Source organism: Pteronotus mesoamericanus, unplaced genomic scaffold (assembly GCF_021234165.1).
Source record: "Pteronotus mesoamericanus isolate MK-2021 breed Mesoamerican mustached bat unplaced genomic scaffold, CSHL_Meso_final contig_100, whole genome shotgun sequence".
Lineage (NCBI taxonomy): Eukaryota > Metazoa > Chordata > Mammalia > Chiroptera > Mormoopidae > Pteronotus > Pteronotus mesoamericanus.
Genome location: NW_026554999.1, coordinates 17,573,466 through 17,599,785, shown reverse-complemented (window position 1 = coordinate 17,599,785; position 26,320 = coordinate 17,573,466). Strand labels below are relative to the sequence as shown.

At 35.7% G+C, this 26,320-nt stretch overlaps 1 protein-coding gene across 8 annotated transcripts in view; it reads right to left on the bottom strand.

Moving 5' to 3' along the window:
• Positions 1-26,320, bottom strand: part of NEO1 (neogenin 1) — a 273,818-nt gene that overhangs the window by 126,855 nt on the left and 120,643 nt on the right. For all 8 annotated transcript variants that reach the window (XM_054564206.1, XM_054564642.1, XM_054564241.1 and 5 more), the window contains exons 6-7: positions 2,629-2,783; positions 1,150-1,270 (exon numbers count right to left, since the gene is read on the bottom strand). In XM_054564206.1, coding sequence (XP_054420181.1) covers positions 1,150-1,270; positions 2,629-2,783 — 276 coding nt within the window. The remainder of the gene's footprint in view (positions 1-1,149; positions 1,271-2,628; positions 2,784-26,320) is intronic.

Here is a 26,320-nt window from a genome sequence, read left to right as displayed (position 1 = left end):
ATATAAAACAAAGTGAACATATACACTATTCAGCAATGAAAACTGTTGCTGCAGTTCTCCACTTACATGGAAAGATGCCATAACATGCTGTTGCAGAAAAACAGACTATAATTCAGATATACCTGTGTGTGCTACTCACCCATAGTACTCCTAGGCGGCAGGATTTGGATCATGTGCCAGTTAGCAGTTTACTGTCTCTCAGCCTCAAATTCATACTGTATTGCCCTGCTCTGCAAAAATGAAGCTGGCCCTTTATATGTTTTTCCTTTGTCAGCTGACACACATGGTACACTTTATTATTCCAGGTGCTGGAGAGCAGCGTCCACCAACACCCTAACCTTCAGGTGGTTTTGTAGCACAATGCCTTCAGTGAGGCACCTGTGAACAGCTTTTCGCCAGCACACTAGACAGCAGGTTTTGAGCAAGTTTCCACAGCATGGCAGCACAGCAACTTCTCTGTCACCCAGTAAACGATGGCCACGCCCTCTCCAACATAATGTAAATCTCAGCCCTGAGGAAGGTGTCTTCCTGAACTCTCCCTCTCAGGCCCAAGGATAGTGGCTGCTGCTTCTACCTGCCATTCTTATGTTTGTTAAGAGTTCACTTCTTTCTAGCCAAAGCCTTGTTACTCCAATTACCTATTATAGTTAATAATTTGTGTATATTAAAGAATATTTAATTCTTTACTTTTTACTGAAACTTCTCTGTGGTCTCCCTCACCCCCCTTTTTACTTTTCAATGTTGTCTGAATTCACAGTAAGTATTTATTTTTCTGGTAATCACAAAAGGCAAGTTAAATTTATTTTGGAAAAATTGAAGAAACATTCAGTGCAAAATAAAGACTACTTTAAGTTACTCTATATTAATAGAGCAGAAATATATTTGTGAGATTAAAATGATTGAACTCTGAAGAACACTTTTGTAACACTATTCAGTTTTTAACAGTAATTTCTTTTCAACATTAGCTTAAATTGTTTTTAGGTCATTTTAAACAATAGAAATGATTTAGATCCTTTTTTTCCTCTTGGCTATGCCTCAATGTTGCCCCTTACAAACAGGTTAATCATGAGATATTCTGAAGTGACATGTGATAGATATTAGCTCTTCGAACACACAGTCTGCCTCTCCCTCTATTTCAGTCCCTCTTACCATGTTCAAGGATGATCAGCTGGGCTCCAGCTTGTGCATTTCCAACATCGTTCTCAGCAATGCACTGATAGAACCCCTCATCTGATTTCACCAGACCCAAAACTTGAAGATTATGTTCCTTCTGAAGAAGAAAAACATAAATATAATTTTGTGATTCAACTGGTAAACATTAGTTCAAAATCTCAAGAATATGACCTTTCTGGGAAGGAAAAACAAGTAAAATCATATGATTCAGTTACTGAATATTATCTACCTATGCACTTGTTAACTCAATTTTATTGACAAGGTACTGACTTAAACTCATTAAAACAGGAAATGCCACCGTTAACAATTAAGAACTTACTACTTGTGGAAAGTCATACTCAGAATATTTGCAAACATAAATCTTTGCCTGGAAAAATATCTGGCATGCAAAAGCATGTAACCTTAGTGAAGGTCTGAATTTGTGAGTTCAGAACATATTTTAACATTATTTCTTATATCAGTTCTGATAAATCAGACTACAATATGTTAAATCAAGTTGCATATAAACAAGCTTTCCTTAAACTATAAAGTACTATATGGATGTCAAACTATTGTTACTGTTAATGATATAGTATAATATTAAGATTTTTAAAAATAGTATGAAAATAATGATAAAAGAATAAAACTGCTAATTAAACTATATATAATACATTGATATTTAGTTACAATTAAGTAATTGTGGATTACTTTCTGTAACTTATGAGTGTACATTTCAAAAAACTGAAAATATAACCCTACTTATATGAGAAATTTGTAATGGGAATAAGTCTTTAACAACTATAATTACTATGAATTATGATTATTACCATGAATTCAAGTATCTCAGGATATGTCATTAACCTGTTACTAGAACTTAGATAATTTACTTACTAGTATGTTAGATAATGACAGTAATAACAGGTAATATTCCCTAAGCATTTACTTAATATAAAGCAAAAAGCAATAATGGCTGAATATTCTTAAATACATTTAACACTATTTACTTTTTAAAAGAATCTTCATATCTATTGTCACAACAATTGTCCAACACTGGTCATACTTATTTTGAAGGGCCTGAGCATCAGTATATGAAGGACGGATTTCTGTTCCTTGAATAGAGAGCTATAAATACAATTAATTCAAGCATGTATGTGTGCACACACACGATAATCATCATCCAGAAAGTGGTGACAGCTGTGTTTAAGAGTACCAGTATGTTTAGGTAGGAATACTGGACGTAGTACTAGTAATGGGGTCAGGAGATGCAAATGTTAGGTTGATCTTATAAGCTACCAAAATATTTCTGGGCTCAGCTTTCTCATTGTCCAATGAAGAAATTACATTCTATTTGAATTTTTCTATCTTTGTCCGTGTTACATAAACCGGTGTATATAAGATAACAGATCTCTTGATGATTACATTCAAAAACATTTAAAGGTTTCAGAGATAAATGTCATTCTTTTAAAAAGTACTTACTACAATTTTAAAGTAATCACTTGGGATAACCATATCCCCATTCTTGACCCACTTCACAGTTGGAGTTGGTTTCCCAGTCACTTCACATTCAAATACAATATCCATAGATTCATGAGCATATATATTAGTAGGCTGCTTCAGGAATTCAGGTTGGGCTTTAAAATACAAAGGAAATTAAGATATTAATGAAAATAAAAATGGGTAGCTGTTCATATTTCAAACAATTTTTTAAAAATCACAGAATTCACTGCATTTTTACTTATTGAAGCTTTCACATATTTTTATAAAAACATAACAAATATGTATTTTAAATGTACATTACCAACAGAGTATCTTTAAAAATTGATATTCTGGTATAATTAACTTGAAGAAATTATAATTTCTGAGTTTCCTTGTAGAGAAATATTTAGTAAGTTGATTACAATGAAAAAATTGATAAAGAGTATTCTAAGCGAAAAATGAGTATTATAGACTATTTCCCTATGATTTATACCATTTTGGAGAAGCCATAATTAAAATCCAAGAAGAGTTGAGAAAACTGACATTATCTTCCTTTTCAGTCAACCTGTTGAGTAACCCCCCCCCCCCCCCGCCCCCCCCCCCCCGCCAAAGAAGGTAATACAAATGTGCCAATTAGAGGTCTTAAAATAGTTCATTCACACAACACACTCCTATTAGTAATATCTCTCATTACACGAAATGGTTCTTAAAGGTTGGGAGGAAGAATGACAGGATCTTTGGGGAATGTTCAATGTTTTTGAAAAAGACTGAATATTCCAGCAGCTCCCTTTTGCCTTGCCCCGAAGTTGTAATCACTGACTTACGAAAAACAGATTCACTAAGATTTCCACTTGACAGGTAAAAGCAGATCATCTAGTCCAACTTACCACGTAATGCTGTAATTTCCTACACAACATCCCTGCCAAGGAACTCCTATATCACAAAGCAGCAAGCTCCACTGTAGGCTAGTTTATATTAATAAAGAAAAAGTGATGACAAAAAGAGCAGCTCTCCCCCGCCACCACCCCCCGCATAATTGAGCTAAAACGTGCTCAGCCTGTAGAATTTTAATTGGGATTGTGTTGAGTTTCTGGCAACTTGACATCATGACAATCTTGAGTCTTTCTTTTCATGACTATTCTCTATCCATTTATTTAGATTTTTGTTTTTTTTCTCTCATTAATGTTTTACAGATTTCAACATATAAATCTTGTTCATACTTTGTTAGGTATATACCAAAGATTTTTAAATTTTTTGTTACTACTGTTACGTGGGACTTTAAAAAATATTTTATTTCCAACTGATCACTGCTGGTATGTAGAAGTGAAAGTGATTTATGTATATTGGCCTTTTATTCTGTAGTCATGCTAAAGTCATTCATTAGTTCTAGTAACTTTTCTATAGACAATTTTGGGATTGCCTACATACAACATATATTTACAGATAATTATATGTTTTATAATATAAAAGAGAGGTAGTTTTATGTCTTCCTTTTCAATCTGCTTACCTCTTTTTTCACTTTCTTGCCTATTACACTAGCTAGAGTAGAGCAGGTCCTCAGGAAAAGTCTAGATTAGCTTCATAATTTGGGTAAATGAAGAGTAAGAGTATAGAGACCAAGTAGAACATCAGGTGAGCTGCAGGAGCCAAGCTGGAAGAAATGTCTGATCTTTCTTTTTTTACATTTTTATGATATTTTTTCCATTATCATTTATCCTTCCTATAAGAACATCTGCTCTTAAAAGCAATATACACTCAGAGTGATAGAAAATTAAGAAAACATAAGTCTGTAGGACTAGATGAAATCAGGGAGATCTATTAATAGTGTATTTGATTATCCTTTCAAATATGTATTAGTGGACTTCCAGTCAAGATGGCAGCATAGGCAGACATGGCTCATCTCTTTGTGTAACCACATCAAAATCACAACTAAAATATAGAAAAACCATCACTCAGAACTGTCAGCAACAGAGCTGAATGAAAGTCTGATGACTACAGAATTAAATAAACCACATGGCATCCAGAATGGTAGGAGGGGTGCGGACCCAGAATGGGCTGGTCCCACATCCACATGTGCTGGATAAAAATTAGGGAGGGATATCTTGGGAGTGAGGAGTCCCAGTCCAGCACTAGACCCCCCCAGCCCAGGGTTCCAGTCCAGGAAGGTAAGTCCCCACAGCTTCTGGCTGCAAAATCCGGCAGAGACTGAGTGAAAGAAACTGTTGGAGCCCAAAGCAGTTCCTCTTAAAGAACTGACACACATACTCACCTGTGCAGACTCACTCCTTATGACCTCCAGCAATGGGGTAGCAGCTTGAAAGGCACCAGTGGTATACAGGGAAAAACTGAAGTGTCTGGCACTAAGGTAGCAGAGGCCATTGTCCCTTTTATAAACCCCTACCCCAATAAAGCCAGCAAAATGGTGCAATATCTGAGACTCCATGGACATGGCTAACACTGTTTGACCCATATTGGAGGTCCCCAGAGGCTCTGTCCCACCCAAATTATGAGCCCACCCAAGCTGCTTTTCCACATGAATAGCTGGTCTTGGCTCATGCTGCACAACTTTCTAAATCCTCTCAAACAAGCAACTGAACACCCCAGTGAGCCCCAGGCCCACCACTAGCAGCAGCAGCCGCCAGACTAGAATCACAGCTTGGCTTCACTTGGAAATCTCCAAGCCCAGCACAAATAGCAGCCATCTCAGATTGCTTTATAGCTCAGGCAGGGTGGCCCCAGGCAAAACACAGGTGGCAGCTGACCCTGGGCTGCACCATCTGAGAAACTCCAGGGAAAACACAACCAGTGGACAGCAACAGACCACGCTGGAGTACCACTGCCACTGCACAGCTGATCTTCCACACAGGGCACAGGCTGGTGGTCAGTGGTCACGGCCAATCCTTGCAACTGACTGGCTTGGGTAAATCCCTCCTATTGCTTTGCCAAGAGCAACCAAGGATCAGCTATAAGAGGAGGGCGTACTCAGCCCACATAGTAGGGCACACCTGGGGTACCCAGCTTGGGTGTAGGGGAGGCTGTGCAAGTGGACCTTACAGGACACCTACTATATTAGGCCATGCTACCAAGACACATTGTCAAAGCAGCTTTATCTAATACACAGAAATAAACACAGGATGGTTGCCAAAACAAGAAGACAGAGAAACATGGTCCAAATGAAAGAACAGATCAAAACTCCAAAAAGGAGCTAAAATAAAATGGAGATAAGCAATCTATCAAATGCAGAGTTCAACACTGGTTATAAGGATGCTCAAGAAACTTACTGAAGAACTCAGCAGTATAAAAATATCCAGTCACAAATGAAGGAAACACTAACTGAAATAAAGAACAATTAACAGGGAAACAACAGTAGAGTGGATGAAGACAAGAATCAAACCAATGATTTGGACCATAAGGAAGCAAAAAACAACTAATCAGAACAAGAAGAAAAAGAATCCAAAAAAATGAGGATAGTATAAGCAGCCTCTGGGACAACTTCAAGAGGTCCAACATCTGCATCATGGGGGTGCCAGAAGGAAAAGACAAAGAGCAAGAAATTAGAAACCTATTTGAAAAATAATGAAAGAAAACTTTCCTAATTGGTGAAGGAAATAGACATGCAAGCCCAGAAAGCACGGAATGTCCCAAACAAGATGGATGCTAAGAGGCCCACTCTAAGACACGTCATAATGAACATGACAAAAGTTAAAGATAAAGTGAGAATCTTAAAAAGCAGCAAGAGAAAAGCAGTTAGTTACATACAGGGGAGTTCCTATAAGACTGTCAGTTCATTTCTCAAAAGAAACTTTGCAGGCTAAAAGAAATTGGCAAGAAATATGCACAGTCATAAAAAGCAGGGAACTACAGTCAAGACTGCTCTTCCCCCAAAAGCTATCATTTAGAATCAAAGGGCAAATAAAGAGCTTCCCAGACGAGAAAAACTAAGACAGTTCATCATCACCAAATCATTATAATATGAAATGGTAAAGGAACTTATTTAAGAAAAAGATCAAAGCTATGAACAATAAAATGGCAAAAAATACCTATCTATCAACAATTGAATCTAAAAAATAAACTAGGCAAACAAGAACAGAGACAGAATCATTGATATGGACAACATTTTGATGTTTGCTACTTGGGAGGAGGTTATAGGGAAATGGGTGAAGAGGGGAGGGGATTAAGAAGTACAAATAGGTACTTACAGAATAGCCATGGGGATGTAAAGCACAGGATAGGAAAGGGAGTAGCCAAAGAACTATATACAGGACCCATCAACATGAACAATGGTGGAAGGATTGCCTGATGCAGTGAGGGGTGCTAGGTGGAGGGGGTCAACAGGGGAAAAATCAGGACAATTGTAGTAGCATAATCAATAAAATATAATTAAAAAAACAAATACATATCAGACATTTGTATTTATTCTTTTCTGAATTATCTATACACACACACTGCTATTTTTTCAATTAGACTACTCACAATTTTCTTATCTATATATAACAGCTTTTCACATAATGCCAGTTATCAATTTGTGGCCTCTCAGCTCCAAATCCACTCTTCTTTCTAATACATATGGACATTTGCCAGCTGGTGCAACCTTAGACTTTGTTAATAGAGGGTAGTAGAGGGACACTGTAGGCTTGGCAGAGGAATGTCCCTCATCTTTCAGATTGGGGTGCACTCTTCTTGCCCCTATGGCGTGGCAGCTAGAAAGGATGTGAGAGACCCATAAATGATCACCCTCCAGCAAGTTTCTCTGCTATATCTAGGAAGTTTCTCCAGTTTACACCAGCTGGTAGCTTTCTGTCCATCAGCTCTGACCCAGAGCATCCCACTGGACAGCATCTGGGAGCCCATCATCCGTAAGCCTGGCCCACAGAACGCCAGTAGATTTTCCAAACACCAGTTCAGACCTGTGGCACCTAGCAGGATCAGCTTGGCCATGGCTGAGTCCTATGGCAGCAAATATAATCTCTCAAAGATATGAGTCAAAATCTTGGGTAGCGGTGCCCTCTTTCAAGTTTGTTCCTTTCCTGCGTTCTCCACTCAGCTCTAGAGTAGTAGTTGATGCTTATTTACTATTTTATCTGTTTAGCAGTTAAAACATCTTTATTAGTTAATAATTCTTCACATTAAATTTTCCTTGTTCAAACTCCTGGTGTAATTTATAGCTTCTGACTGGACCCTAACTAATACAGTAAGATAATAATCCTTTCTCATATATGTTGCCATTATTTATTGCTGCTGCTGTTTTCTAATTTAAGGCACCTGCTATTACACCCAAGTTTTAAATTTGTAGGCAGTAAAATTTATTAGCCCTTTCCTTTTTGGCATCTATTTTATTATTCTAACTCCAAAGGTTTTCCCTGTTCCTACACCATAAAAATATTCACTTACATTTTCTTCTAGTACATCTATAAAAACTGAACTTCACTAATATCCAGCTTCATGTTTTTCTAAAGGGCAACTACAGTAGTCCCAAAAAGTAATTTACTTGAAAATTTTAATATTAAAATCCTATATACTGTTGGGAGAAGAGGGGAGGGTTATTTCTAAATACTAAGTGGCTTCATTGATCTGGGCCAGAACCACCACAAACTTCATGACTGTAACAATACAATATTTTAAAATATCCTGAAAACAAGTACCTTCCTTTTATTCCTTCATTTTCTTAAAATTTCTCTATCATGTTCATTAAGTTGGGTCTTCATCCCAGATGAATTTAGAGTCATCCTTGGTTAAGTTTCTGTGTTCTTTCTCAAAGAAAATACACAAGAACCACCTAGAGTTCTCATTAGAATTGCGATAAATTTCAGATGTAGAAAAAATGAACATATTTGCAATCCTAAGTAGTCCTTCACAAGAACAGGTTATTTAAGTTTATTTATATATTATTCAATAATGACTTGCTGTAATGACATTGTAATGACAGAAGTCAAGAGACCAATATAGTTCAGTTCTGGTTCTACTACTAGACATTTTGCTGATCATGGGTTTCTCCTATACTAAATAAGGAAATCTCGAGGCTGTTTCTAAGTGCTTCAGATCTCTAACCAACTGTGATTTTATGATATTAGTTCAACTATCTTTGATGTACAATAATTAATAGCTAACATTCATGAGTGCTTTCCACATATCATCATTTTGTTCCCACAACAACCTATTGTTTAAGTATTATTATATTATTTCTATTTTACAGACAAGGGCACTTATACACAGAGAAGCTAAGTAACTACACAGGCTCACATAATTTAGTCAGTGACAGGTCTGGAATTTGAACGTAAGTAGTCTGATAAAAAAACTCCACAGTCTTTTTTTAAAAACTCCATAGTCTTTCTATTTTATAGAAAAGAATGATACCCCCCATGACAACTGTTGTGCAGCTTCAACAGTTATCAACTCACAGCCAACACTGTTTCATCTATACCCCAATCTATCCCATATTCCTCCCCCAGTCATTTTAAGACTGAACTCCAAGAGTCACATTACTTCATACATAAATATTTTAGTAAATACCTCTACGAAAGAAGAACTCCCGTTTCTAAACAAAGCTATGACACCATCATGAGGCTAGCATCTACAATAATTTCTTATTATCAATTATTGAGTTAGTATCCGTATTTCACTATTGGCCTGTGTTTTAAGACGTGTTTTATTTTGTTTGAATTGGACAAATAAGAGGCTTGTTTCTTATAATCCACAGGTTCCTTCTTTATTTCTTATTTTTACTTACAGTTTGTTTGTTGAAGAAGTCATTTGTCCTGTAAAGTTTTCTGCAATTCGTCTTTTGCTGACTGCATTGCCATGGTGGCATCTAACCTATTTGTTCTATACATTGTAAAGGCCTGACTGGAGTCAGCTTTTTTTTTTTTATGAAATCATTTTTTATTGTTATTCTATTACAGTTGTCACATATTCCCCCTTTGCCCTCCTCTGCCCATTCCACCACTACTCCCACAGTGTTGTCCATGTCCATGGGTCATTCATACGTTCTTTGTCCAGTCCCTCCATTCTTTTGACCATTATCCCCCAACATCTCACTCCCACCCCTTCCCAGTCAATTTCAGTATGTTCTATGTTTCTATGACTGTGGTTCTATTTTGTTATTTTGTTCATTAGATCCATCTTACAGGTGAGATCATATGGTATTTCTCTTTTACCACCTGGATTATTTCACTTAGTATAATAATCTCCAGCTCCATCCATGCTGTTGTGAAAGGTAGGAGTTCCTTATTTCTTTCTGCTGTGCAGTATTCCACTGCATAACTGTACCACAGTTTTTAGATCCACTCATTTATTGATGGGCACTAAGGTTGTTTCCTAATGATAACAGGACTTGGCTATTGTTAATAGTGCCACTATGAACATAGGGGTGCACAGGTTCTTTTGAATTGGTGATTTGGGATTCCTAGGGTATAATCCCAGCAGTGCAATCATTGGATCAAAGGCAGTTACATTTTTAGTTTTCTGAGGAAATGTCATATTGTTTTCCACAGTCACTGCACCAGTGTGCATTCCCACCAACAGTGCACTAGGGTTCCCTTTTCTCCACATCCTTGCCAGCGCTTGTTTGTTGATTTATTAACGATGGCCATTCTGACAGGTGTGGGGTGATATCTCACTGTAGTTTTACTTTGCATCTCTATGATGGATAGTGACGTTAAGCATCATTTCATATGTCTATGGGCCATCTGTGTGTCCTCCTTTGAGAAGCATCTCTTCAGATCCTTTGCCCATTTTTTAACTGGATTGTTTGTCTTCCTCCCGAAACCAAAGAAATACAAACCACTGTAAGAAATTACTATGAAAAAAAATAAGCTGAATTTAAAAGCACGTATTGAATTTTTGCTGTAATATATTAAACATTAGCTTCTGTCACCAAAAGATGAAAGAGGAGAAGGAGATGGGGGAGGAGGGAGAATGGAGGAGGGGACGGGGGAGGGGAGGGGGAGGAGAAGAAATGAAAACAAATTACTGTGAACAACTATATGCCAATAAATTGGACAGCCTGGGCAAAATGGACAAATTTCTAGAAACATACAATCTTCCAAAACTGAATCAAAAAGTCTGGCTAGATCCAGAAGAATTAGTTAAACTGAAGCAGTAATTACAACTAAATTGTGGAGAAATCACCCAGAACAAACAACTGAACAATAGCTAGAGAGGAGCCTTGTAACCTCAGACAGACAGAAGAATCAGCTTTAGCACAACCTGACTGGTAAGGAGTGAGGTAGAAACTCGAGAAGGTGGGCCAGGTGCCCACAGGCGGCAGCACCGGAAGGATACTGAAACGGCCAGTTGGATCCCCCTGAGAAGAGAGGGGTCTAAACCAGGAGCGGGGATCTCTAGCCCACAGCACCAGAGCCCTAAAAGTACACAGAAAACAACCAGCTGCAAAAAGCGGCAGGGTTGCTCTCTGCCAGAGACAGGCGGCTGGAGATGCAAAGATCTGTTCCAAGGGCCAACGTATAAATTTTTATTTGCAGCCACTTATTTGCAGAGCCTGGTCTCTGGCAAAGATGGGGGCAGAGTGGGCTAGAAACGCCTGAGAAGAGAATGTGAACGGAGGCTTTGGGGAGAGAACTGAGAGGGTAGCCGGCAGGATCCCGGTGCTGAGTCATCCCCAATAGGGCAGCAGCCATCTGGCTCAGGCAGACCACTCCCCTGAGCAGCAACAGCATGAGAGCACAGTAGCCCCACCCCCAGAAGGGACTGCCCACACTGTGGTGTCTAAGCCTGCCTGCTAAGTCCAGAGTGACCAGATTAACAGCTGAAGGAGACAGCCACAGACAGCAGATTCCGGGAAGTCTCGAACAGAGTGCCTAAGGTCAGACAGGGTCAACATCTGACATCATGAGAGGCAGATTCAAAAAGAAATAAAACAGCGGTCTCCAACCATAGAAGTTCACACCACAAAGTCAGGAAATGAAGACAGATCAATTTAAGAAGCAGAAGCAAAAAAGAATCATCTCACAAATAATGGGAAGACAAAGAAGCACCCCCCAGTCGAAGGGAAAGGGAGAATCCCCAGAAAGAGAAATAAATGAAACAGAGGCAAGTAAACTATCACATATTGAGTTCCAAACAGCGGTTCTAAGGAAGCTCAATGAGCTCAGTGAGCTCAGAGAGAATTACAAAAAACTACACGGAAACTACAAGGAACTTACTGCAAACTATATCAGCATGAAAAAGTACATAGAAACTATCAATAAGAGACAAGAGGAAATGAAGAATACAATTTCTGAATTGAAGAACACAGTAGAAGGCATCAGAAGCAGGCTAGGTGAAGCAGAGGAATGAATCAGTGAACTGGAGGATAAGATGGAAGAAAGCTCCCAGAAAGAGCAAGAAAATGAAAAAAGACTCAAAAAGAATGAAGAGGCGTTGAGGGAAATCCAGGACAACCTGAAACGTAATAGTATCCGTATAATAGGGATACCAGAAGGAGAAGAGGATGAGGAAGGGATAGAGAACCTGTTTGAAAAAGTAATGATGGAAAACTTCCCTAATTGGAGGAGAGAAAAAGTCACACAAGTCCAGGAAGCACAGAGGGTCCCACTCAAGAGGAACCCAATGAGGCCCACTCCGAGACACATCATCATTAAAATGGCAAATATCAAAGACAAACAGAGAATCCTAAAGCAAGCAAGGGAGAAAGTGGTAGTAACATATAAGGGAGCCCTGGTATGGGGTAGCAGCTGACTTCTCAACAGAAACACTGCAAGCCAGAAGGGAATGGAAAGAAATACTCCAAGTCATGGAAAGCAAAGGCCTGCAACCAAGACTGCTCTACCCAGCAAGGCTCTCAATTAAAATGGAAGGTGAAATAAGGAGTTTCCCAGACAAAAGAAGGCTAAAAGAATATACCTCCACAAAACCAGCACTGCAAAATATGCTAAAGGGACTGCTTTAAGATGAAGAAAGAGCTTCTATGAATACCTAGGTCCTTTCAGAATTGCCAATACTTGATGTTACCAATATTTTTAATACTCATTAATCTGATTATGACAATGATGTTATTTTAATTGTTCCTTTACTATTTGTTGAAACTAAACCTGTTTTAGTATATTTCTTGCCTATTTCTATTATTTTTCTTAAAAAGCTTTAAATGAGCTTTTGGTATTCTTTATCCATTTATTGATTAAAGGTTTGTAGAACTTTTTTTCCCTAAAAATAAAACAAAAACCTATTAGCCATGTTTCAGATGTGTTGCAAATACTTTTCTATTCTATTCCTTGTCCTTTAACTTTTTTATATGTATATTACTATATAGTTAAATGTTTATATAGTCATTTTGTCAATATTTACTTTATAGCTTCTGAGTTTGAATATTTTACTTCAAGTCATAAAAAATACTAGTTCTATTTTCTTCTAAAACTCCTTAGATTCTACATATTGATTTTTAACTCAACTGAGTATTTCTTGTATAATGTGCGAAATAGGGCTCTTTGTTTTATTTCAAGTAATAGTGGTCCATGCACCTTATTTGTTGAATAAGCCTTATTTTACTCATTGATTTCAAATATCAACTTAATCATATGTTATATTGTTAGACAGATATATACGTTTGTCTCTGGAATGCTCATTACATTTCATGGATCTGCTTGATTATTTCTGTGCTGATGTCTTGTTGGTTTAATTGCTGAGGCTTTATAATGGTTTTAAATGTTTTTAATATTTTATAATTAACTTTGACATTTAAAAAAATAAATAAATAAAATCTGCATTTAAGAAAGAAAGAGAGAGAGAGATGGAACTCCTACCTTTTGCAACATCGTGGGTGGAACTGGAGAACATTAAGCTAAGTGAAATAAGCCAGTTGATGAAAGACAAATACCATATGATCTCACCTATAAGTCGACTCTATTCAACAAAATAAACTAATGAACAAAATAAACCACAGGCACAGAGACATGAAGCAGCTGAAAGTGACCAGAGGGGATGGGGAAAGAGGACAATGGTGGAAAGAAGGGGAAGGGACTAGACAAAGAACATGTATGAATGACCCATAAACAAGGACAACGGGGTGGGAACTGACTGTGGGAATGGGGGGTCGGGGTAGGATGGGTGGAGGGAGGTAAAAGGGGAAATACTGTACAACTGTAATAGAATAAACATGGTTTATAAATTTAAAAAAATAAAATGAAGAGAAACCTACAGACATGATATTCAATGGGCAAAAATGGAAAGCTTTCCCCTTAAGATCAGGAAAAGGCAAGGGTGTCTGCTTTCACCACTCTTATTCTACATAGTACTGGAAGCTGTAGACAGATGATCAGACAAGAAAAGAAATAAAAGTCATCCAAATTGGAAAGGAGAAAGTAAAACTGTCATTTTTCGCAGACAACATGATAGGGTACATAGAAAACTCTATGGGCTCCACCAAAAAACTACTCAACCTTATAAGTGAATTAGGCAAAAGAGCGGTATACAAAGTAAATACTCAGAAATTGATGGCACTTTTGTACACCAACAGTGAAATTTCAGAAACAGAAACTAGGAAAAATAATACCCCATTTACTATAGCAACAAGAAAAATAAGGTACCTAGGAATAAACCTAACGAAAGAGGAAAACACCTGTACTTGGAGAACTATAGAACACTGAAGAAAGATATTAAGGAAGATACAACCAAATGGAAGCATATATCATGTTCATGGATTGGAAGAATTAACATTAAAATGTCCATACTACCCAAAGCAATCTATAGATTCAACAAAATTCCTATTAAAATCCAATGGCATATTTCACAGATCCCGAACAAATATTTCAAAAATTTATATGGAACCAAAGATGACTCCAAATAGCCTCAGCAATCTTGAGAAAGAAGAACAAAGTAGGAGAGATCACAATACCCGATTTCAAACTATACTACAAGGCGACTGTAATTAAAACAGTCTGGTACTGGCCTAAGAACAGATTCATAGATCAATGGAGAACAGAGAACCCAGAAATAAATCCATGTCTCTATAGTCAATAAACATTTGACAAAGGTGGCATGAGCATGCAATGGAGTAAAAATAGTCTCTTCAATAAGTAGTGTTGGGAGAACTGGACTGGTATATATAAAAAAAAATGAAATTAGACTACTGACTTACCCCATACACCAGAATAAACTCAAAATGGATTTAAAAATTAAGTTGTGACACCATAAAAGTCCTAGAGGAAAACATGGGCAGTAAAATTTCAGATATCCCACAGAGCAATATTTTTGAACACATATCTTCTAGAACAAGGGAAATAAATGAAAGGAAAAAAAACACAGGACTACATTAATCTAAAAAGTTTCTGTACAGCTAAAGAAACCACCATCTACATGAAAAGGGAACCGACTGTATGGGAGAACATATTTGCCAATGATATATCGGACAAGGATTTGATATCCAAAATATGTAAAGGACTCATTGACTCAACACCTGGAGTCAGTCTTTTCTTTCACGATTACTTCAAAGAACCCTGGCTGGGTAGCTCAGGTGCTTAGAGCATCAACCACATACACCAAGACTGTGGGTTTCATCTCTGGTCAAAGCATATACAACAATCCACCAATGAATGCATAAATAAGCAGAACAACAAATAGATCTTTTTCTCTCTATTTCCCCCCCTTCCTCTCTCCCTCCCTCCCCTTCTCTCTCTAAGATCAATAAACAAAAAAAAATAATAAATAAATAAAAATTTAAAAAAACCCAAGGCTACTTCACAGGCAATGCCATGCCCTTCCATCACGAGGGTTCATAATGTGTGACTGTCTTTTTTGTGATGTGAACAGTCTCTGATTATCATTGCTTATGCAAAGGGAGTTGCAAAATAGTAATACTCTTATTCTGTCATTTCTTCTATAAAAGAAATATCCCCTCATCCTTCGGTTATCCTTAAGTACAGTTTTTAAAGGGCAGGATAAATGCTTATTCTTGCTCTTTATTAATTTTCAAACCAATAATCTGGTTATCTCATATCCTCACCCAAACGTGAATGTAAAACAAGTTCATGGATGAAAATATATCTGGTTTGTTTCATTCCATGGAAGTTATTATTCTTTTGTCCATTGGATGTTTCCAAGTCCTTTTTGACATGACCCTAGTGGTCTTTACCATCTTGTCACTACATTAGGCCCAAGTTGTGGACAGAGCCAGGAATTATTTACTTTGTAAATATAAATTCATCATGATTTCATTCTAGGGTTTTCAGTTAAATTTTGGACTACTGGTTTCAACCAGCTCTTATTAATTTTACATCTGTATTTCCTTTCTCTCAGGCCAAAAATCAATGTTCTTAATGACACCAACTTGGCTACCCATATGTTCTATCTTACACCCTGTAGTCTCAAAACAACATTACCAACATTTCTAACAACATGGTAACAGAAAACAAATGAAAATTTTTGCAATTCCTTTTTCCTTAGAACACAACCCAATAGGTCTATATAATCCAATTAGTATTTTACATTAGTATTTTACATTTATTTGGAATAGTAACTTTCACCTGCAATTGTGACTTTCTGTGTTACATACTACCAACTACATGCACATTTAGAATCACTTGTTTCATTTCACTTACATTTTCAAGAATTCCTTTGTAATGTTTTAAATCTTCAAAAATAAGGTATATTCAAATAAGTTTTGCTTCTAATCCTATTTTCCCCACCCTACTTTCTCCATTTCCCTATAGCCATTTTAAAACCTTTTATGGTTTATCCTTTTAAAAATGAAGGAAACACATAATCTGTCCCCACCCCTCTTCTTTACATTAAATAACATACTAAATTTTTTTTCTACCTTCAAAGCCTGCAATTTTGACCACTATGGTAACATATTTTCAAGTAAATGACATATTCCCTGAGTCTAATGGACTGATGCTTCCCCTGAGGCAGAGTATGTAATTCTGAAAAACACAGCAAAAATCCTCTTAAAAATCCAATTAATGTAATTGTAGTTTTCATTTTTAGTAGACAGACTTTCAAAGACTATTAGGAAGAAATCATCACAATGTTCAATTCATCATTCACTTTTCCCTTTCATTAAATAATGCCTTAAAAATGTTCTCTAGATCTCAACTTCTCTGTAGATCATATTCATACCAATTAAATACGCATTAAGAGCAGATGTTTGTGGTTGGGAAGTTAAATAATAACCACAGAACAAATGAGTCAATTACCGTAAGAAAATAAGTGTTGTAATGCAAGATTATGCATTTAGTTACCAAAGAATAATTAAGCTTCAAATTCTCTTAGCTCTCTATCCCTTCTAATGCGATCATCATTACATGAGTAATTTTAATTGCTAAATACACAAGTAGAATTTAATACTAAAATATACTACATTCACAAAATTCTTTTACTGGAAACATTGTTTAATTCCATTGCTGTCATATATTGCTAGAAATTGCCACTCAATTCAAACAGAAAACAATATAGGGTCATCATCAAATGTTTTGAGGTTATTTTATTATGGTATTATTTGGAAGATTATAACAGTTTTCATTTACATTAGCTCTGAATTGTTGGAGCTTCTATTTTTTGATTTTAAAGGTTTAAACACTAAAATTCCTTAACAGCACTTGGAGAAATAAAGTAATTTTGTCCATTTTATGTTGAACTGCATACTTGCTGTTTGTCAACTTCTTTTCTATAATTCACAAAATTACGGGAGTCCATAAAAAAAAAAAACCCCAACAAGCATAATAACAGCCTGAGATCTTTTTAGAGATGTAGTTTGACAGTCTGCTGTAATTACTACTGCAACTAACAAAGCAAAAATACACTGGAACTCTCCAATATTTCTTAAAGTTTTTAATTCCAATGAAGGTGAACAGGTTTCCCTCTAATATCCAGAAGAAGTATGTGAAATCATAACAATGAAGCAACACTATGACAAAGTTGCCACATATGACCTTGAAAATGTTATTTCTATCCTCCTATCCCTGCAACTCCAGCTCCAGTTTCACCCCATTTCCTGAACTCTACCCCTCAACTTAGCTAGCAGGTACTCACCCTTCATATCTTAACTAAAACATTTCTTTAAAGAAACTTTTCCTCCCCATTCCTAGGCCTGATTTATCATTGGAACCCCAGGAGCCTAACCCTTTACAGGTGCTCAATATACGTGGAAATGAATGGTTACTTGAATTCTAAAATTTGCAGTAATTAGCACTATAAGAGAATTAGATGTTCAGGATAAGTAGTTTTTCAAGGATTCTGAAGTTTCTCAAGGATTTAATGTTTTTACCATTGTTTCTCCAATAAAAATTTATAATAAAGCTATTCTTTACTGTCTGAATTTTCTCCATAAGTTTTACATTTTGTTTTTAAATTTTGATGATAATATAACATCTTAAGAAACAGGTAATTTCAGCACTCACCTCTGTTTGTGTTACATGCTGGCTCTGCGATTATAAAATTTGATCCTAATGCAAGGTTTTGAAAATGTGGGGTCTTAAGAGTCCTTAATGCTCTTAAATTTGAGAGATTATGCTCTACATATGATTTTCTTTTATTTTGAAGAATTCACAAACATGTTTACTAGATATAGGCTCACCTCCTTAATAAGTTTGGATATAATCTTTGTATGCTATCCTAATAGTATCATGATGAGCATTAATTGCGTAACTCATCTAGACAGGTTGATTACTTTCACTTAGCTCTCTAAATACTTTAGAAATCATTCCTAAGTAGCTGAACTGAATTTGTAAGCTCCCTGATTTCAGCTTTGTAGCAGCACACAAAGGACTCAGGACAATGTTTCTCCAAGTAAAATCTACAGACTATTTCAAGAGATACAGAAACTTAGAAAACGGTTGAGTGTTGGGCCTCATACCACATACTTGAGAATTCCAAAAGATGAGGTCACACAATCTGCATTTTGCAAATTCTCCTAGATTATTCTTTGTCATGCTAAAGTATGTGAACCTGACATTAGGGGTTATTAAAGGAGAAGACTGTATACACATCACCACTTGATATACACAGAGAGATCCCTAATTCCCATGCTTTCCAGGACCACATACTTCATTCATTTGCTTAATCATTAAACAGATATTTAATGAGCAACTACTGAGCTACGAGGACATTTTACTGGATGCTATGAGTGAGACAGTGAAGATATGTGGGTAATAAACTATAAAGAAAGAATGACGTTTTAAGAGAAAATGAAGTGTCATACAGATGGGATTTTTTTCAAAAATTGTTATTTTATCGATTATGCTATTACAGTTGTCCCAGTTTTTCCCCTGTTGTCCTCCTCCACCCAGCACCCACACTCCCTCAGGCAATTCCCATACCTTTGTTCATGTCCATGCATGTAAGTTTTTTGGCTGTTCCATTTCCTATACTGTATTTTACATCCTGATGGCTATTCTGTAAATGCCTATTTGTACTTCTTAATCCCCTCACCTCTTCACTCACTCTCCCACACACCCCTCCCATCTGGCAACCATCAAAAGGCTCTCTGTGTTCACCATTCTGTCTCTGTTCTGGTTGCACAGTTCATTTTTTTTAGATTTAACTACTGACAGATACGTATGTATTGCCATTGTATTGTTCATAGTTTTGATCTTTTAAAAAATTTAACCTTTATTGTATTTTTCCATTACAGTTAGTCCCCTTTTATCCTCCTCCCCCGAGTAATCACCACACTGCACTGTTATCCATGTCCCTGAGTCCTTTTATCCTGTCCATCCAATCCCTGTCTCCCCCCTACTCGCTGTCCTCTGCTCTCCACCTATGAGTCTCTCCCCATTATCCTTGTTAGTTCAGTTTGTTCATTAGATTCCACATATGAGTGAAATAATATGGCATTTCTCTTTCTCTAACTGGCTTATTTCACTTTGCATAATGTTCTCCAGGTCCTTCCATACTGTTGGTTAAGGGTAAGATTTTCTTCTTTTTTATGGCAAAGTAATATTCCATTGAGTAAATGTCCCATAATTGTTTTATCCACTCATCTATTGATGGACACTTGAGCTGTTTTCATATCTTGGTGATCATAAATAACATTGCAATGAACATGGGGTGCTTAGGTTCTTTTGAGTTAATGTTTTGGGTTTCTTCGGATAAACTCCCAGAAGTGGGATTGCTGGGTCAAAAGACAGATCCATTTTTAATTTTTTGAGGTATCTCCATATTGCTTTCTACAGTGGTTGCACCAGTCTACATTCCCACCAACAGTGCAAAACAGTTCCTTTTTCTTCATATCCCTGCCAGGACTTGTTGGTTTATTGATGATAGTCATTCTGACTGATGTGAGGTGGTATCTCCTTGTGGTTTTAATTTGCATTTGTATATCTGATGATTAGTGATGATGAACATCTTTTCATTTGTCTATTGGCCATCTGTATGCCCTCTTTGGAGAAGTGTTTATTCAGGTCCTTTGTCCATTTTTTAATTGGATTGTTTGTTTTTTGGTGTTGAGTTTTATAAGTTCTTTATAAATGCTGGATATTAACCCCTATCAGATGTATCAGTGAATATGTTCTCCCATTCCATGGGCTGTCTATTTATTTTGTTGATTGTTTCCTTTGCTGTGCAAAAATTTCGTAGTTTGATATAGTCTCATTTGTTTATTTTTTCTTTTCTTTCCCTTGCCTTAGAAGATATATCCAATAAAATACTGCTATGAGCAGTGCCTGACATTTTACTGCCTATGTTTTCTTCTAGGATTTTTATGGTTGTGGGTCTAATATCCAAGTCTTTTATTCATTTTGAGTTTATTCTTGTATGTGGTGTAAGAAGACGACCTAGTTTCATTTTTCTGCATGTGTTTGTCCCATTTTCCCAACACCATTTATTGAATAAACTTATCTTTAGTCCATTGTATGTGCCTGCTTCCTATGCTGGATATTAATTGACTATAAAGGTGGTGGTTTATTTCTGGGATCTCTGTTCTGTTCCATTGATCTATGTGTCTGTTTTTATGGCAATACCATGCTGATTTGATTACTATGGCCTTATAATATAGTTTCATATTAGGTAGTGTGATTCCTCCAACTTTGTTCTCCTTTCTCAGGATTGCCGTTGCTATGTGGGCCTTTTGTGATTCCATATAAATTTCTGAAATATTTGTTCCAAGTCTGTGAAATACATCATTGGAATCTTGGTAGGAATTGAACTGCATCTATAGATTGTTTTGGGTAACATGGACATTTTAATGACTGCAGATGACATGATACTGTACATAGCCCCAAAGATTCCAGCAAGAACTGAAAAATCAATTCAGCAAAGTAGCAGGATACAACATTAATATCCAGAAATCAGTTGCATTTTTATATGTCAACAATGAACCAACAAAGAGAAATTAGGAAAACAATTCCAATCACAGTTGCTTCAAACAGAATAAAATACCTAGAATAAATCTAACCAAGGATGTAAAAGACCTGTATTCAAAAAAGTGTAAGACACTGAAGAAAGAAATTGAAAAAGATGTAAATAAGTGGAAGCACATACCGTGTTCATGAATAGGAAGAATTAACATCAAGAGAACTATTTTAACAGACATAATAATTACCTGAGGATAAGATGATGGTGATGAAAAGCTTCACAGAGAGATCATGTGAACGAATAATGGTGGGCTATGAGAAAAACTTTAGCTGGGGGTGAGAAGATACAGGGGAAGAGAGCTATGAGATACCACAGTACATTCAGGAAACTACATGCAGTTTGGTAAGATGACTCCATTTCCATCCCAGGTTCATGTGGAACAGTGCCAAAGTTCATTTAATTACTTGTTATACCAAGTCATTTAACTGATAAAAGAAACTAAGACAAGGTTAAGTAACTTGGACAGGTTCATATAACTAAGTAAGTGATAGAAATGAGACTAGGACCTAGGCATGCTTGGTCCAGATATCACTCTTAACTACCTTCTCTGTGGTGCAAGACTCTTCAGCACTAAAAAAGTTGACCTTGTATGAAGGGTGTGTTTGTGTTTTGTACATACGCTATAAGGAGTTTGCTTTTATCCTAAGCCAAGATAAGTGAGAGTTGTAACGAGAAGAGTGGAATATTGCAACTAATCAGGAAGTAAAGGGAAGTGAAATCATGAAGACAACTGGCAAAAAGGGAAGATCAATGTCTTAGGGTAGACAGAGATCAGATAGAGTGGAACAAATGAGTAGAAGTAGAATGATGTTAAGCTGTCACCAGAAAAAGATGGTGAAATTTAAAACTTAGGCTGTAGATTCATTATGAATGTTGACAAAGTCAAGGACGTGGCCAGTCTGGATCTATCAGTTTGTGCACAAACATACAAATGGAACATTTTATTCTTTTGGGGGGAGGAGGAGAGATTTATATGACAGACTATTATGAGTGTTTTAAGAGAAAAGGAAAAATTTCCATTTAAAAAAACAACTCATGACCCATTTTAAGTAGTATCAACAAGCTAAGATGACAGGAAATACACGATGGGCTGGTTAATTCACGTCACAGCATGTGTAGAAATCCCAGGAGTTAACGACAGAACAATAAATTTGAAATATTAAACAGATGAAGAATGAACTTTCAACCTTTTCTGCATTAACACTCACTATGGAATTTCCTGTAGTTGTAATTTCTTAAAAAATAACAAAAGTCAGACAGGTATGACTACTATACACATATAAATAAATAAATATTTTTATATTATATCATACATAGGTATAGATATATAAAATTTTCAACCATTTTTCATAAACTGCTTTCCCTATTAGAAAAAGAAACAAATGCTTTCAGTTATGGGACAAGGTTCAAAATAAAATTTTCCAAAAATTTTTTGTATGACTTTTCAGTAAACAAAAAAGAGAAGACGACATGTGATACACATTAATAGTACAACTTGAATTCTTCTACCTACCACCACCCAGACTAAGAAACAGAACATTAACACACCAGAAGCCCCACTGTATAACAGTCACTCCCCTGTTCTTGTCTAAAACTAATTACTAACCTGATTTCTAAAACTATAGCTTAATTTTATCTATTTTTAAACTTTATAGAAATGTAATCATACAGTGTGTGTGTGCGCGCCCACGCGCCTGGCTTCTTTCAATAGTGTTTGTGAGCACAAACACTATTTATCTGTATTGTTGAATTTAGCAGTGGTTGTCAGTTTTCATTGCTGATAAAATGGCACTGCATGATTAGAACACTACTTATCCATTCCACTGTTGATAGATGTTCAAATTGTTTCCAGTTTTGATTTAATATGAATAAAGCTGATGAGGCCATTATTGTGCAAGTTTTTGCTGCGTGTATTTATACATTTCTAGTAAGTGTACTTCAAGAAACACAATCACTACATGAAGATACGATTTGTGCAGTTTCAGTAGATTCTTCCAAGGAGTATTCTAAAGTGATTATATCCATGCATAGTTCTAACAGCAGTATATTAGAGTCCCCAGTGTTCCTCACCCTAACCAACCCTAAACCACTTAGCCTCTTTAATTCCAGTCACTTTGGTAGAGTACAGTGATGTATCATTGTGGCTTTTATTCACATTTTTCTGAAAACTAAAGATAATAATCACTGTTTTCAAGGGTTTAGTAGCCACCTGGAGATCTGTGAGGTATGTGTTCAAGCCTGGCCCATTTTCTACTAGTTTATCTGTCTTTGTTTACATTATAGATCTGCAGTAGTTCTTTATACAGTAAACATCAGGGACTGAAACTTTTTCTGAAGAGGACCAGACAGTAAATATTTTAAGCTTTGTGGGCCATGTGGTCTCTGTCACAATTACTCAACTCCTCTGTTAAAGCATGAAAAGAGCCATAAGCAATACATAAATGAATGTGTGGGATTTTGTGCCAATAAAACTTTTTGGACAACAAAATCTGAATTCTGCAAAATTTTCAAATATCACTAAGCATTATTACTTTGATATTTTTCAACCATTTTAAACCATTTGAACTATTTTTAGCTCACAGTCTGTACAAAAACAAGCAGTCAGGTAGATGTAGTCCATAAGCTGTAGTTTGGGGACTCTTGGTCTAAACAAAACTTAGTCGTTCTATACATAACTCTTGTCAGAGGTTTATCATTGCTGTTATTCTTTACAAAGAACCAACTGTTGGCTTTGCTGAACCTATTTTCAATATGTTTTTTATTTTATTAATCTTTGCTCTTGTCATTAGTCCCTTTATTCTATTTTCTTTGGGTTAAATTTGCCATTTTCTTTTTTTTTTTAGCTTTCTGACATGGATATTAAATCACTGATTTTTCAGCCTTCTCTTGAAATACATGTACTTAAAGCTATAAATTTCCTCTAAGGATCCCATAAGTTTCAAGAGGCCAAATCACTATTAGTTCAAACTGTTTTCTAATTATCATCATTTTTTTTTATTTATGGATTATTTCAAAATGATTCACTTAATCTCCAAAGAAGGTCTGTAGGTTACCTTTTCATTAAAGTTACTTCTTTTGTAATTAGCTCCAGTCTTAATTCCATGGTGGTCAAATCTATAGAATTTCAATTCTCTAAAATTTGTTGGTCAGTATACTATATACTGACCATATGTGTGTGTGTGTGTGTAGTATATGCAGCATATATACTGACCATAGGTACTTATAAAAACAGTTTATTCATTTGTTTGGTGCAGTATCCTGTAACTGTCAATTAAGTCAAGTTTATTAATTTTGTTGTTCAGTTTCTTTTGTATTATAACTCTTTGTGGTTTTGTTTTGTTTGTATTTGTATTGGTCTACATGTCCTATATGTTAGTGAAATGTGTTATGTCGATCATTATGACTGCGGGTTTATCTACTCCTGTAGTTCTATCAAATTTTGGTTTTCGTATTTTGAGATTATGTTATGAGGTACATATATATTTAGAATGTTTTATTTTCCTGGTACAGTAATTTTCATTAACATGAAATGCTCTGCTTTATCTCATTTTGCCCTTGCCTGATAGTGCCCTTGCACTAGATTTTTTCCAGTTAGTTTTGGCATGGTTTACCTTTTTCCATCCTTTTAATTTCCAAATTTCCTGAATTCTTATATTTAAAGTGTCAACTCCTTTTTCAACCTAACAGTCATTGTTTTTAATGAGAGTAGTTAGTACATTTATAATTACTGATATATTTGGGTTTAAATCTACCATATCACTATTTGTTTTCTATCTTCTTTCCTTTCTTTTGAAGTTTTTACTTTTTTATTTTCTTTCTCTATTTTCTTGTTAGTTATAGATTCTTCTATTCTTTCAAGACTTCCCAGAGATATAGGACACAGCTCTGCCCTATATTAACCTCAAACTTAAGGTCGTATTTTTACCACTTTTCACATTTTAAGAACCTTAGAAGACTAACTCCATTACTTTCCTCCTAACTTGTACATTTGTGGTGTATTTTAATTATATTTTAAATACAATATAACATTATTTTACAGTAATATTCCTTAGATTTACCCAAATATTTAACCTTTCCCTTTCCCCTCATTTTCTCTTTATCAGTGAGCCTCCTTGAAAATAGCCTGTACTTGACATGATCAGAGCCATCAGCAGTGTTTCACCTCATAATTTCTACAGCTGAAGTTTTGTTTAACATAGTACTTTCCTGCCCCAAGGTGAAAAGTTATTCTCCTCCATTTGTTCTATTAACTTTACAGTTTTATGCTTCAGATTTCAGTCATCATTGAACCAAATGGAGGTCAGCTGTATGGTCATTATTACACAGAATTCTATTTCTTTCTCTCCATTATAGGAAGCCACATTCCCCCAAACCACTTACTAAACAATTAGCTCGTTCCTCATTCCTTCCATTAGTCTGTATGTCAGTTCCTGTGACAATACAAGGCTTTCTTTTATTTTTTAAAAATCATTCTGAATTTTTAATATATTTGACTATCTGTTAGAGTAAGACCCCCCCACTGTTTTTATTTACCACAGCTACCTCAGCCGTCCTTGGACCTTCGTTCTTCCATACGTACTTTAGGGGAAAGTTTTCAAGTTCCTCAAAGAATCTATTAAAATCTTGATTAATATATGCTAAATTTATACATTAATTTGCAGGTAAATGACATTTTTAATATTACAGCAATCCACCCAAGAGGATGTAATATCTTGACATTTATTCAAATTATATTTTATGTCCTCTACTAGAGTTGTATCATTTTTTCCTCACAAAGGTCCCAAATATTCTTAGTAAGTTATATTTCTAGATATTTATAGTTTTTCCTATTGTGAATTTACCTATATTTAAATTGTTTTCTATTGATTATTACTGGTTAGAGAAATACTTGTGATTTTGATAAATTTATACTGTATGGCAAACTGTTTTTTTTTTAATTATATATTAGTTTGGTGGTTTCAGGTAGGCAATCAAATGATCTGTTAAAAGAACAATTTCATCTCTTCTTCCAATTTCAAACTATTACTTTTTTCTTATAGTAGTTCTTACAGTATGTTAAACAGCAGAGATAATTTTGGTCAGCCTAAAAAATATGGTATAATTTCTAACAATTGTTGATTTATCTGTTCTTCTCAGCTATTACTTAGTTTTGCTTGATATATTTTAGACTGCATTGTTAGAAACATATATATCCATGTTGACTATATGTTGTGTTATATCTTTTTGATTTATAATTCCTCTTATGAGTAAATATGTTCCTTCTGCTACTTTTGCATTTTAAATGGCTACTTAAACTTTGTTTTTCCTAGTGTATCTTGTGTATCTTTCCCATCCTTTTATTTTAAATCTCTCTGTCTCAAACAACATATTAGAAGGTTTTTGTTTCTTT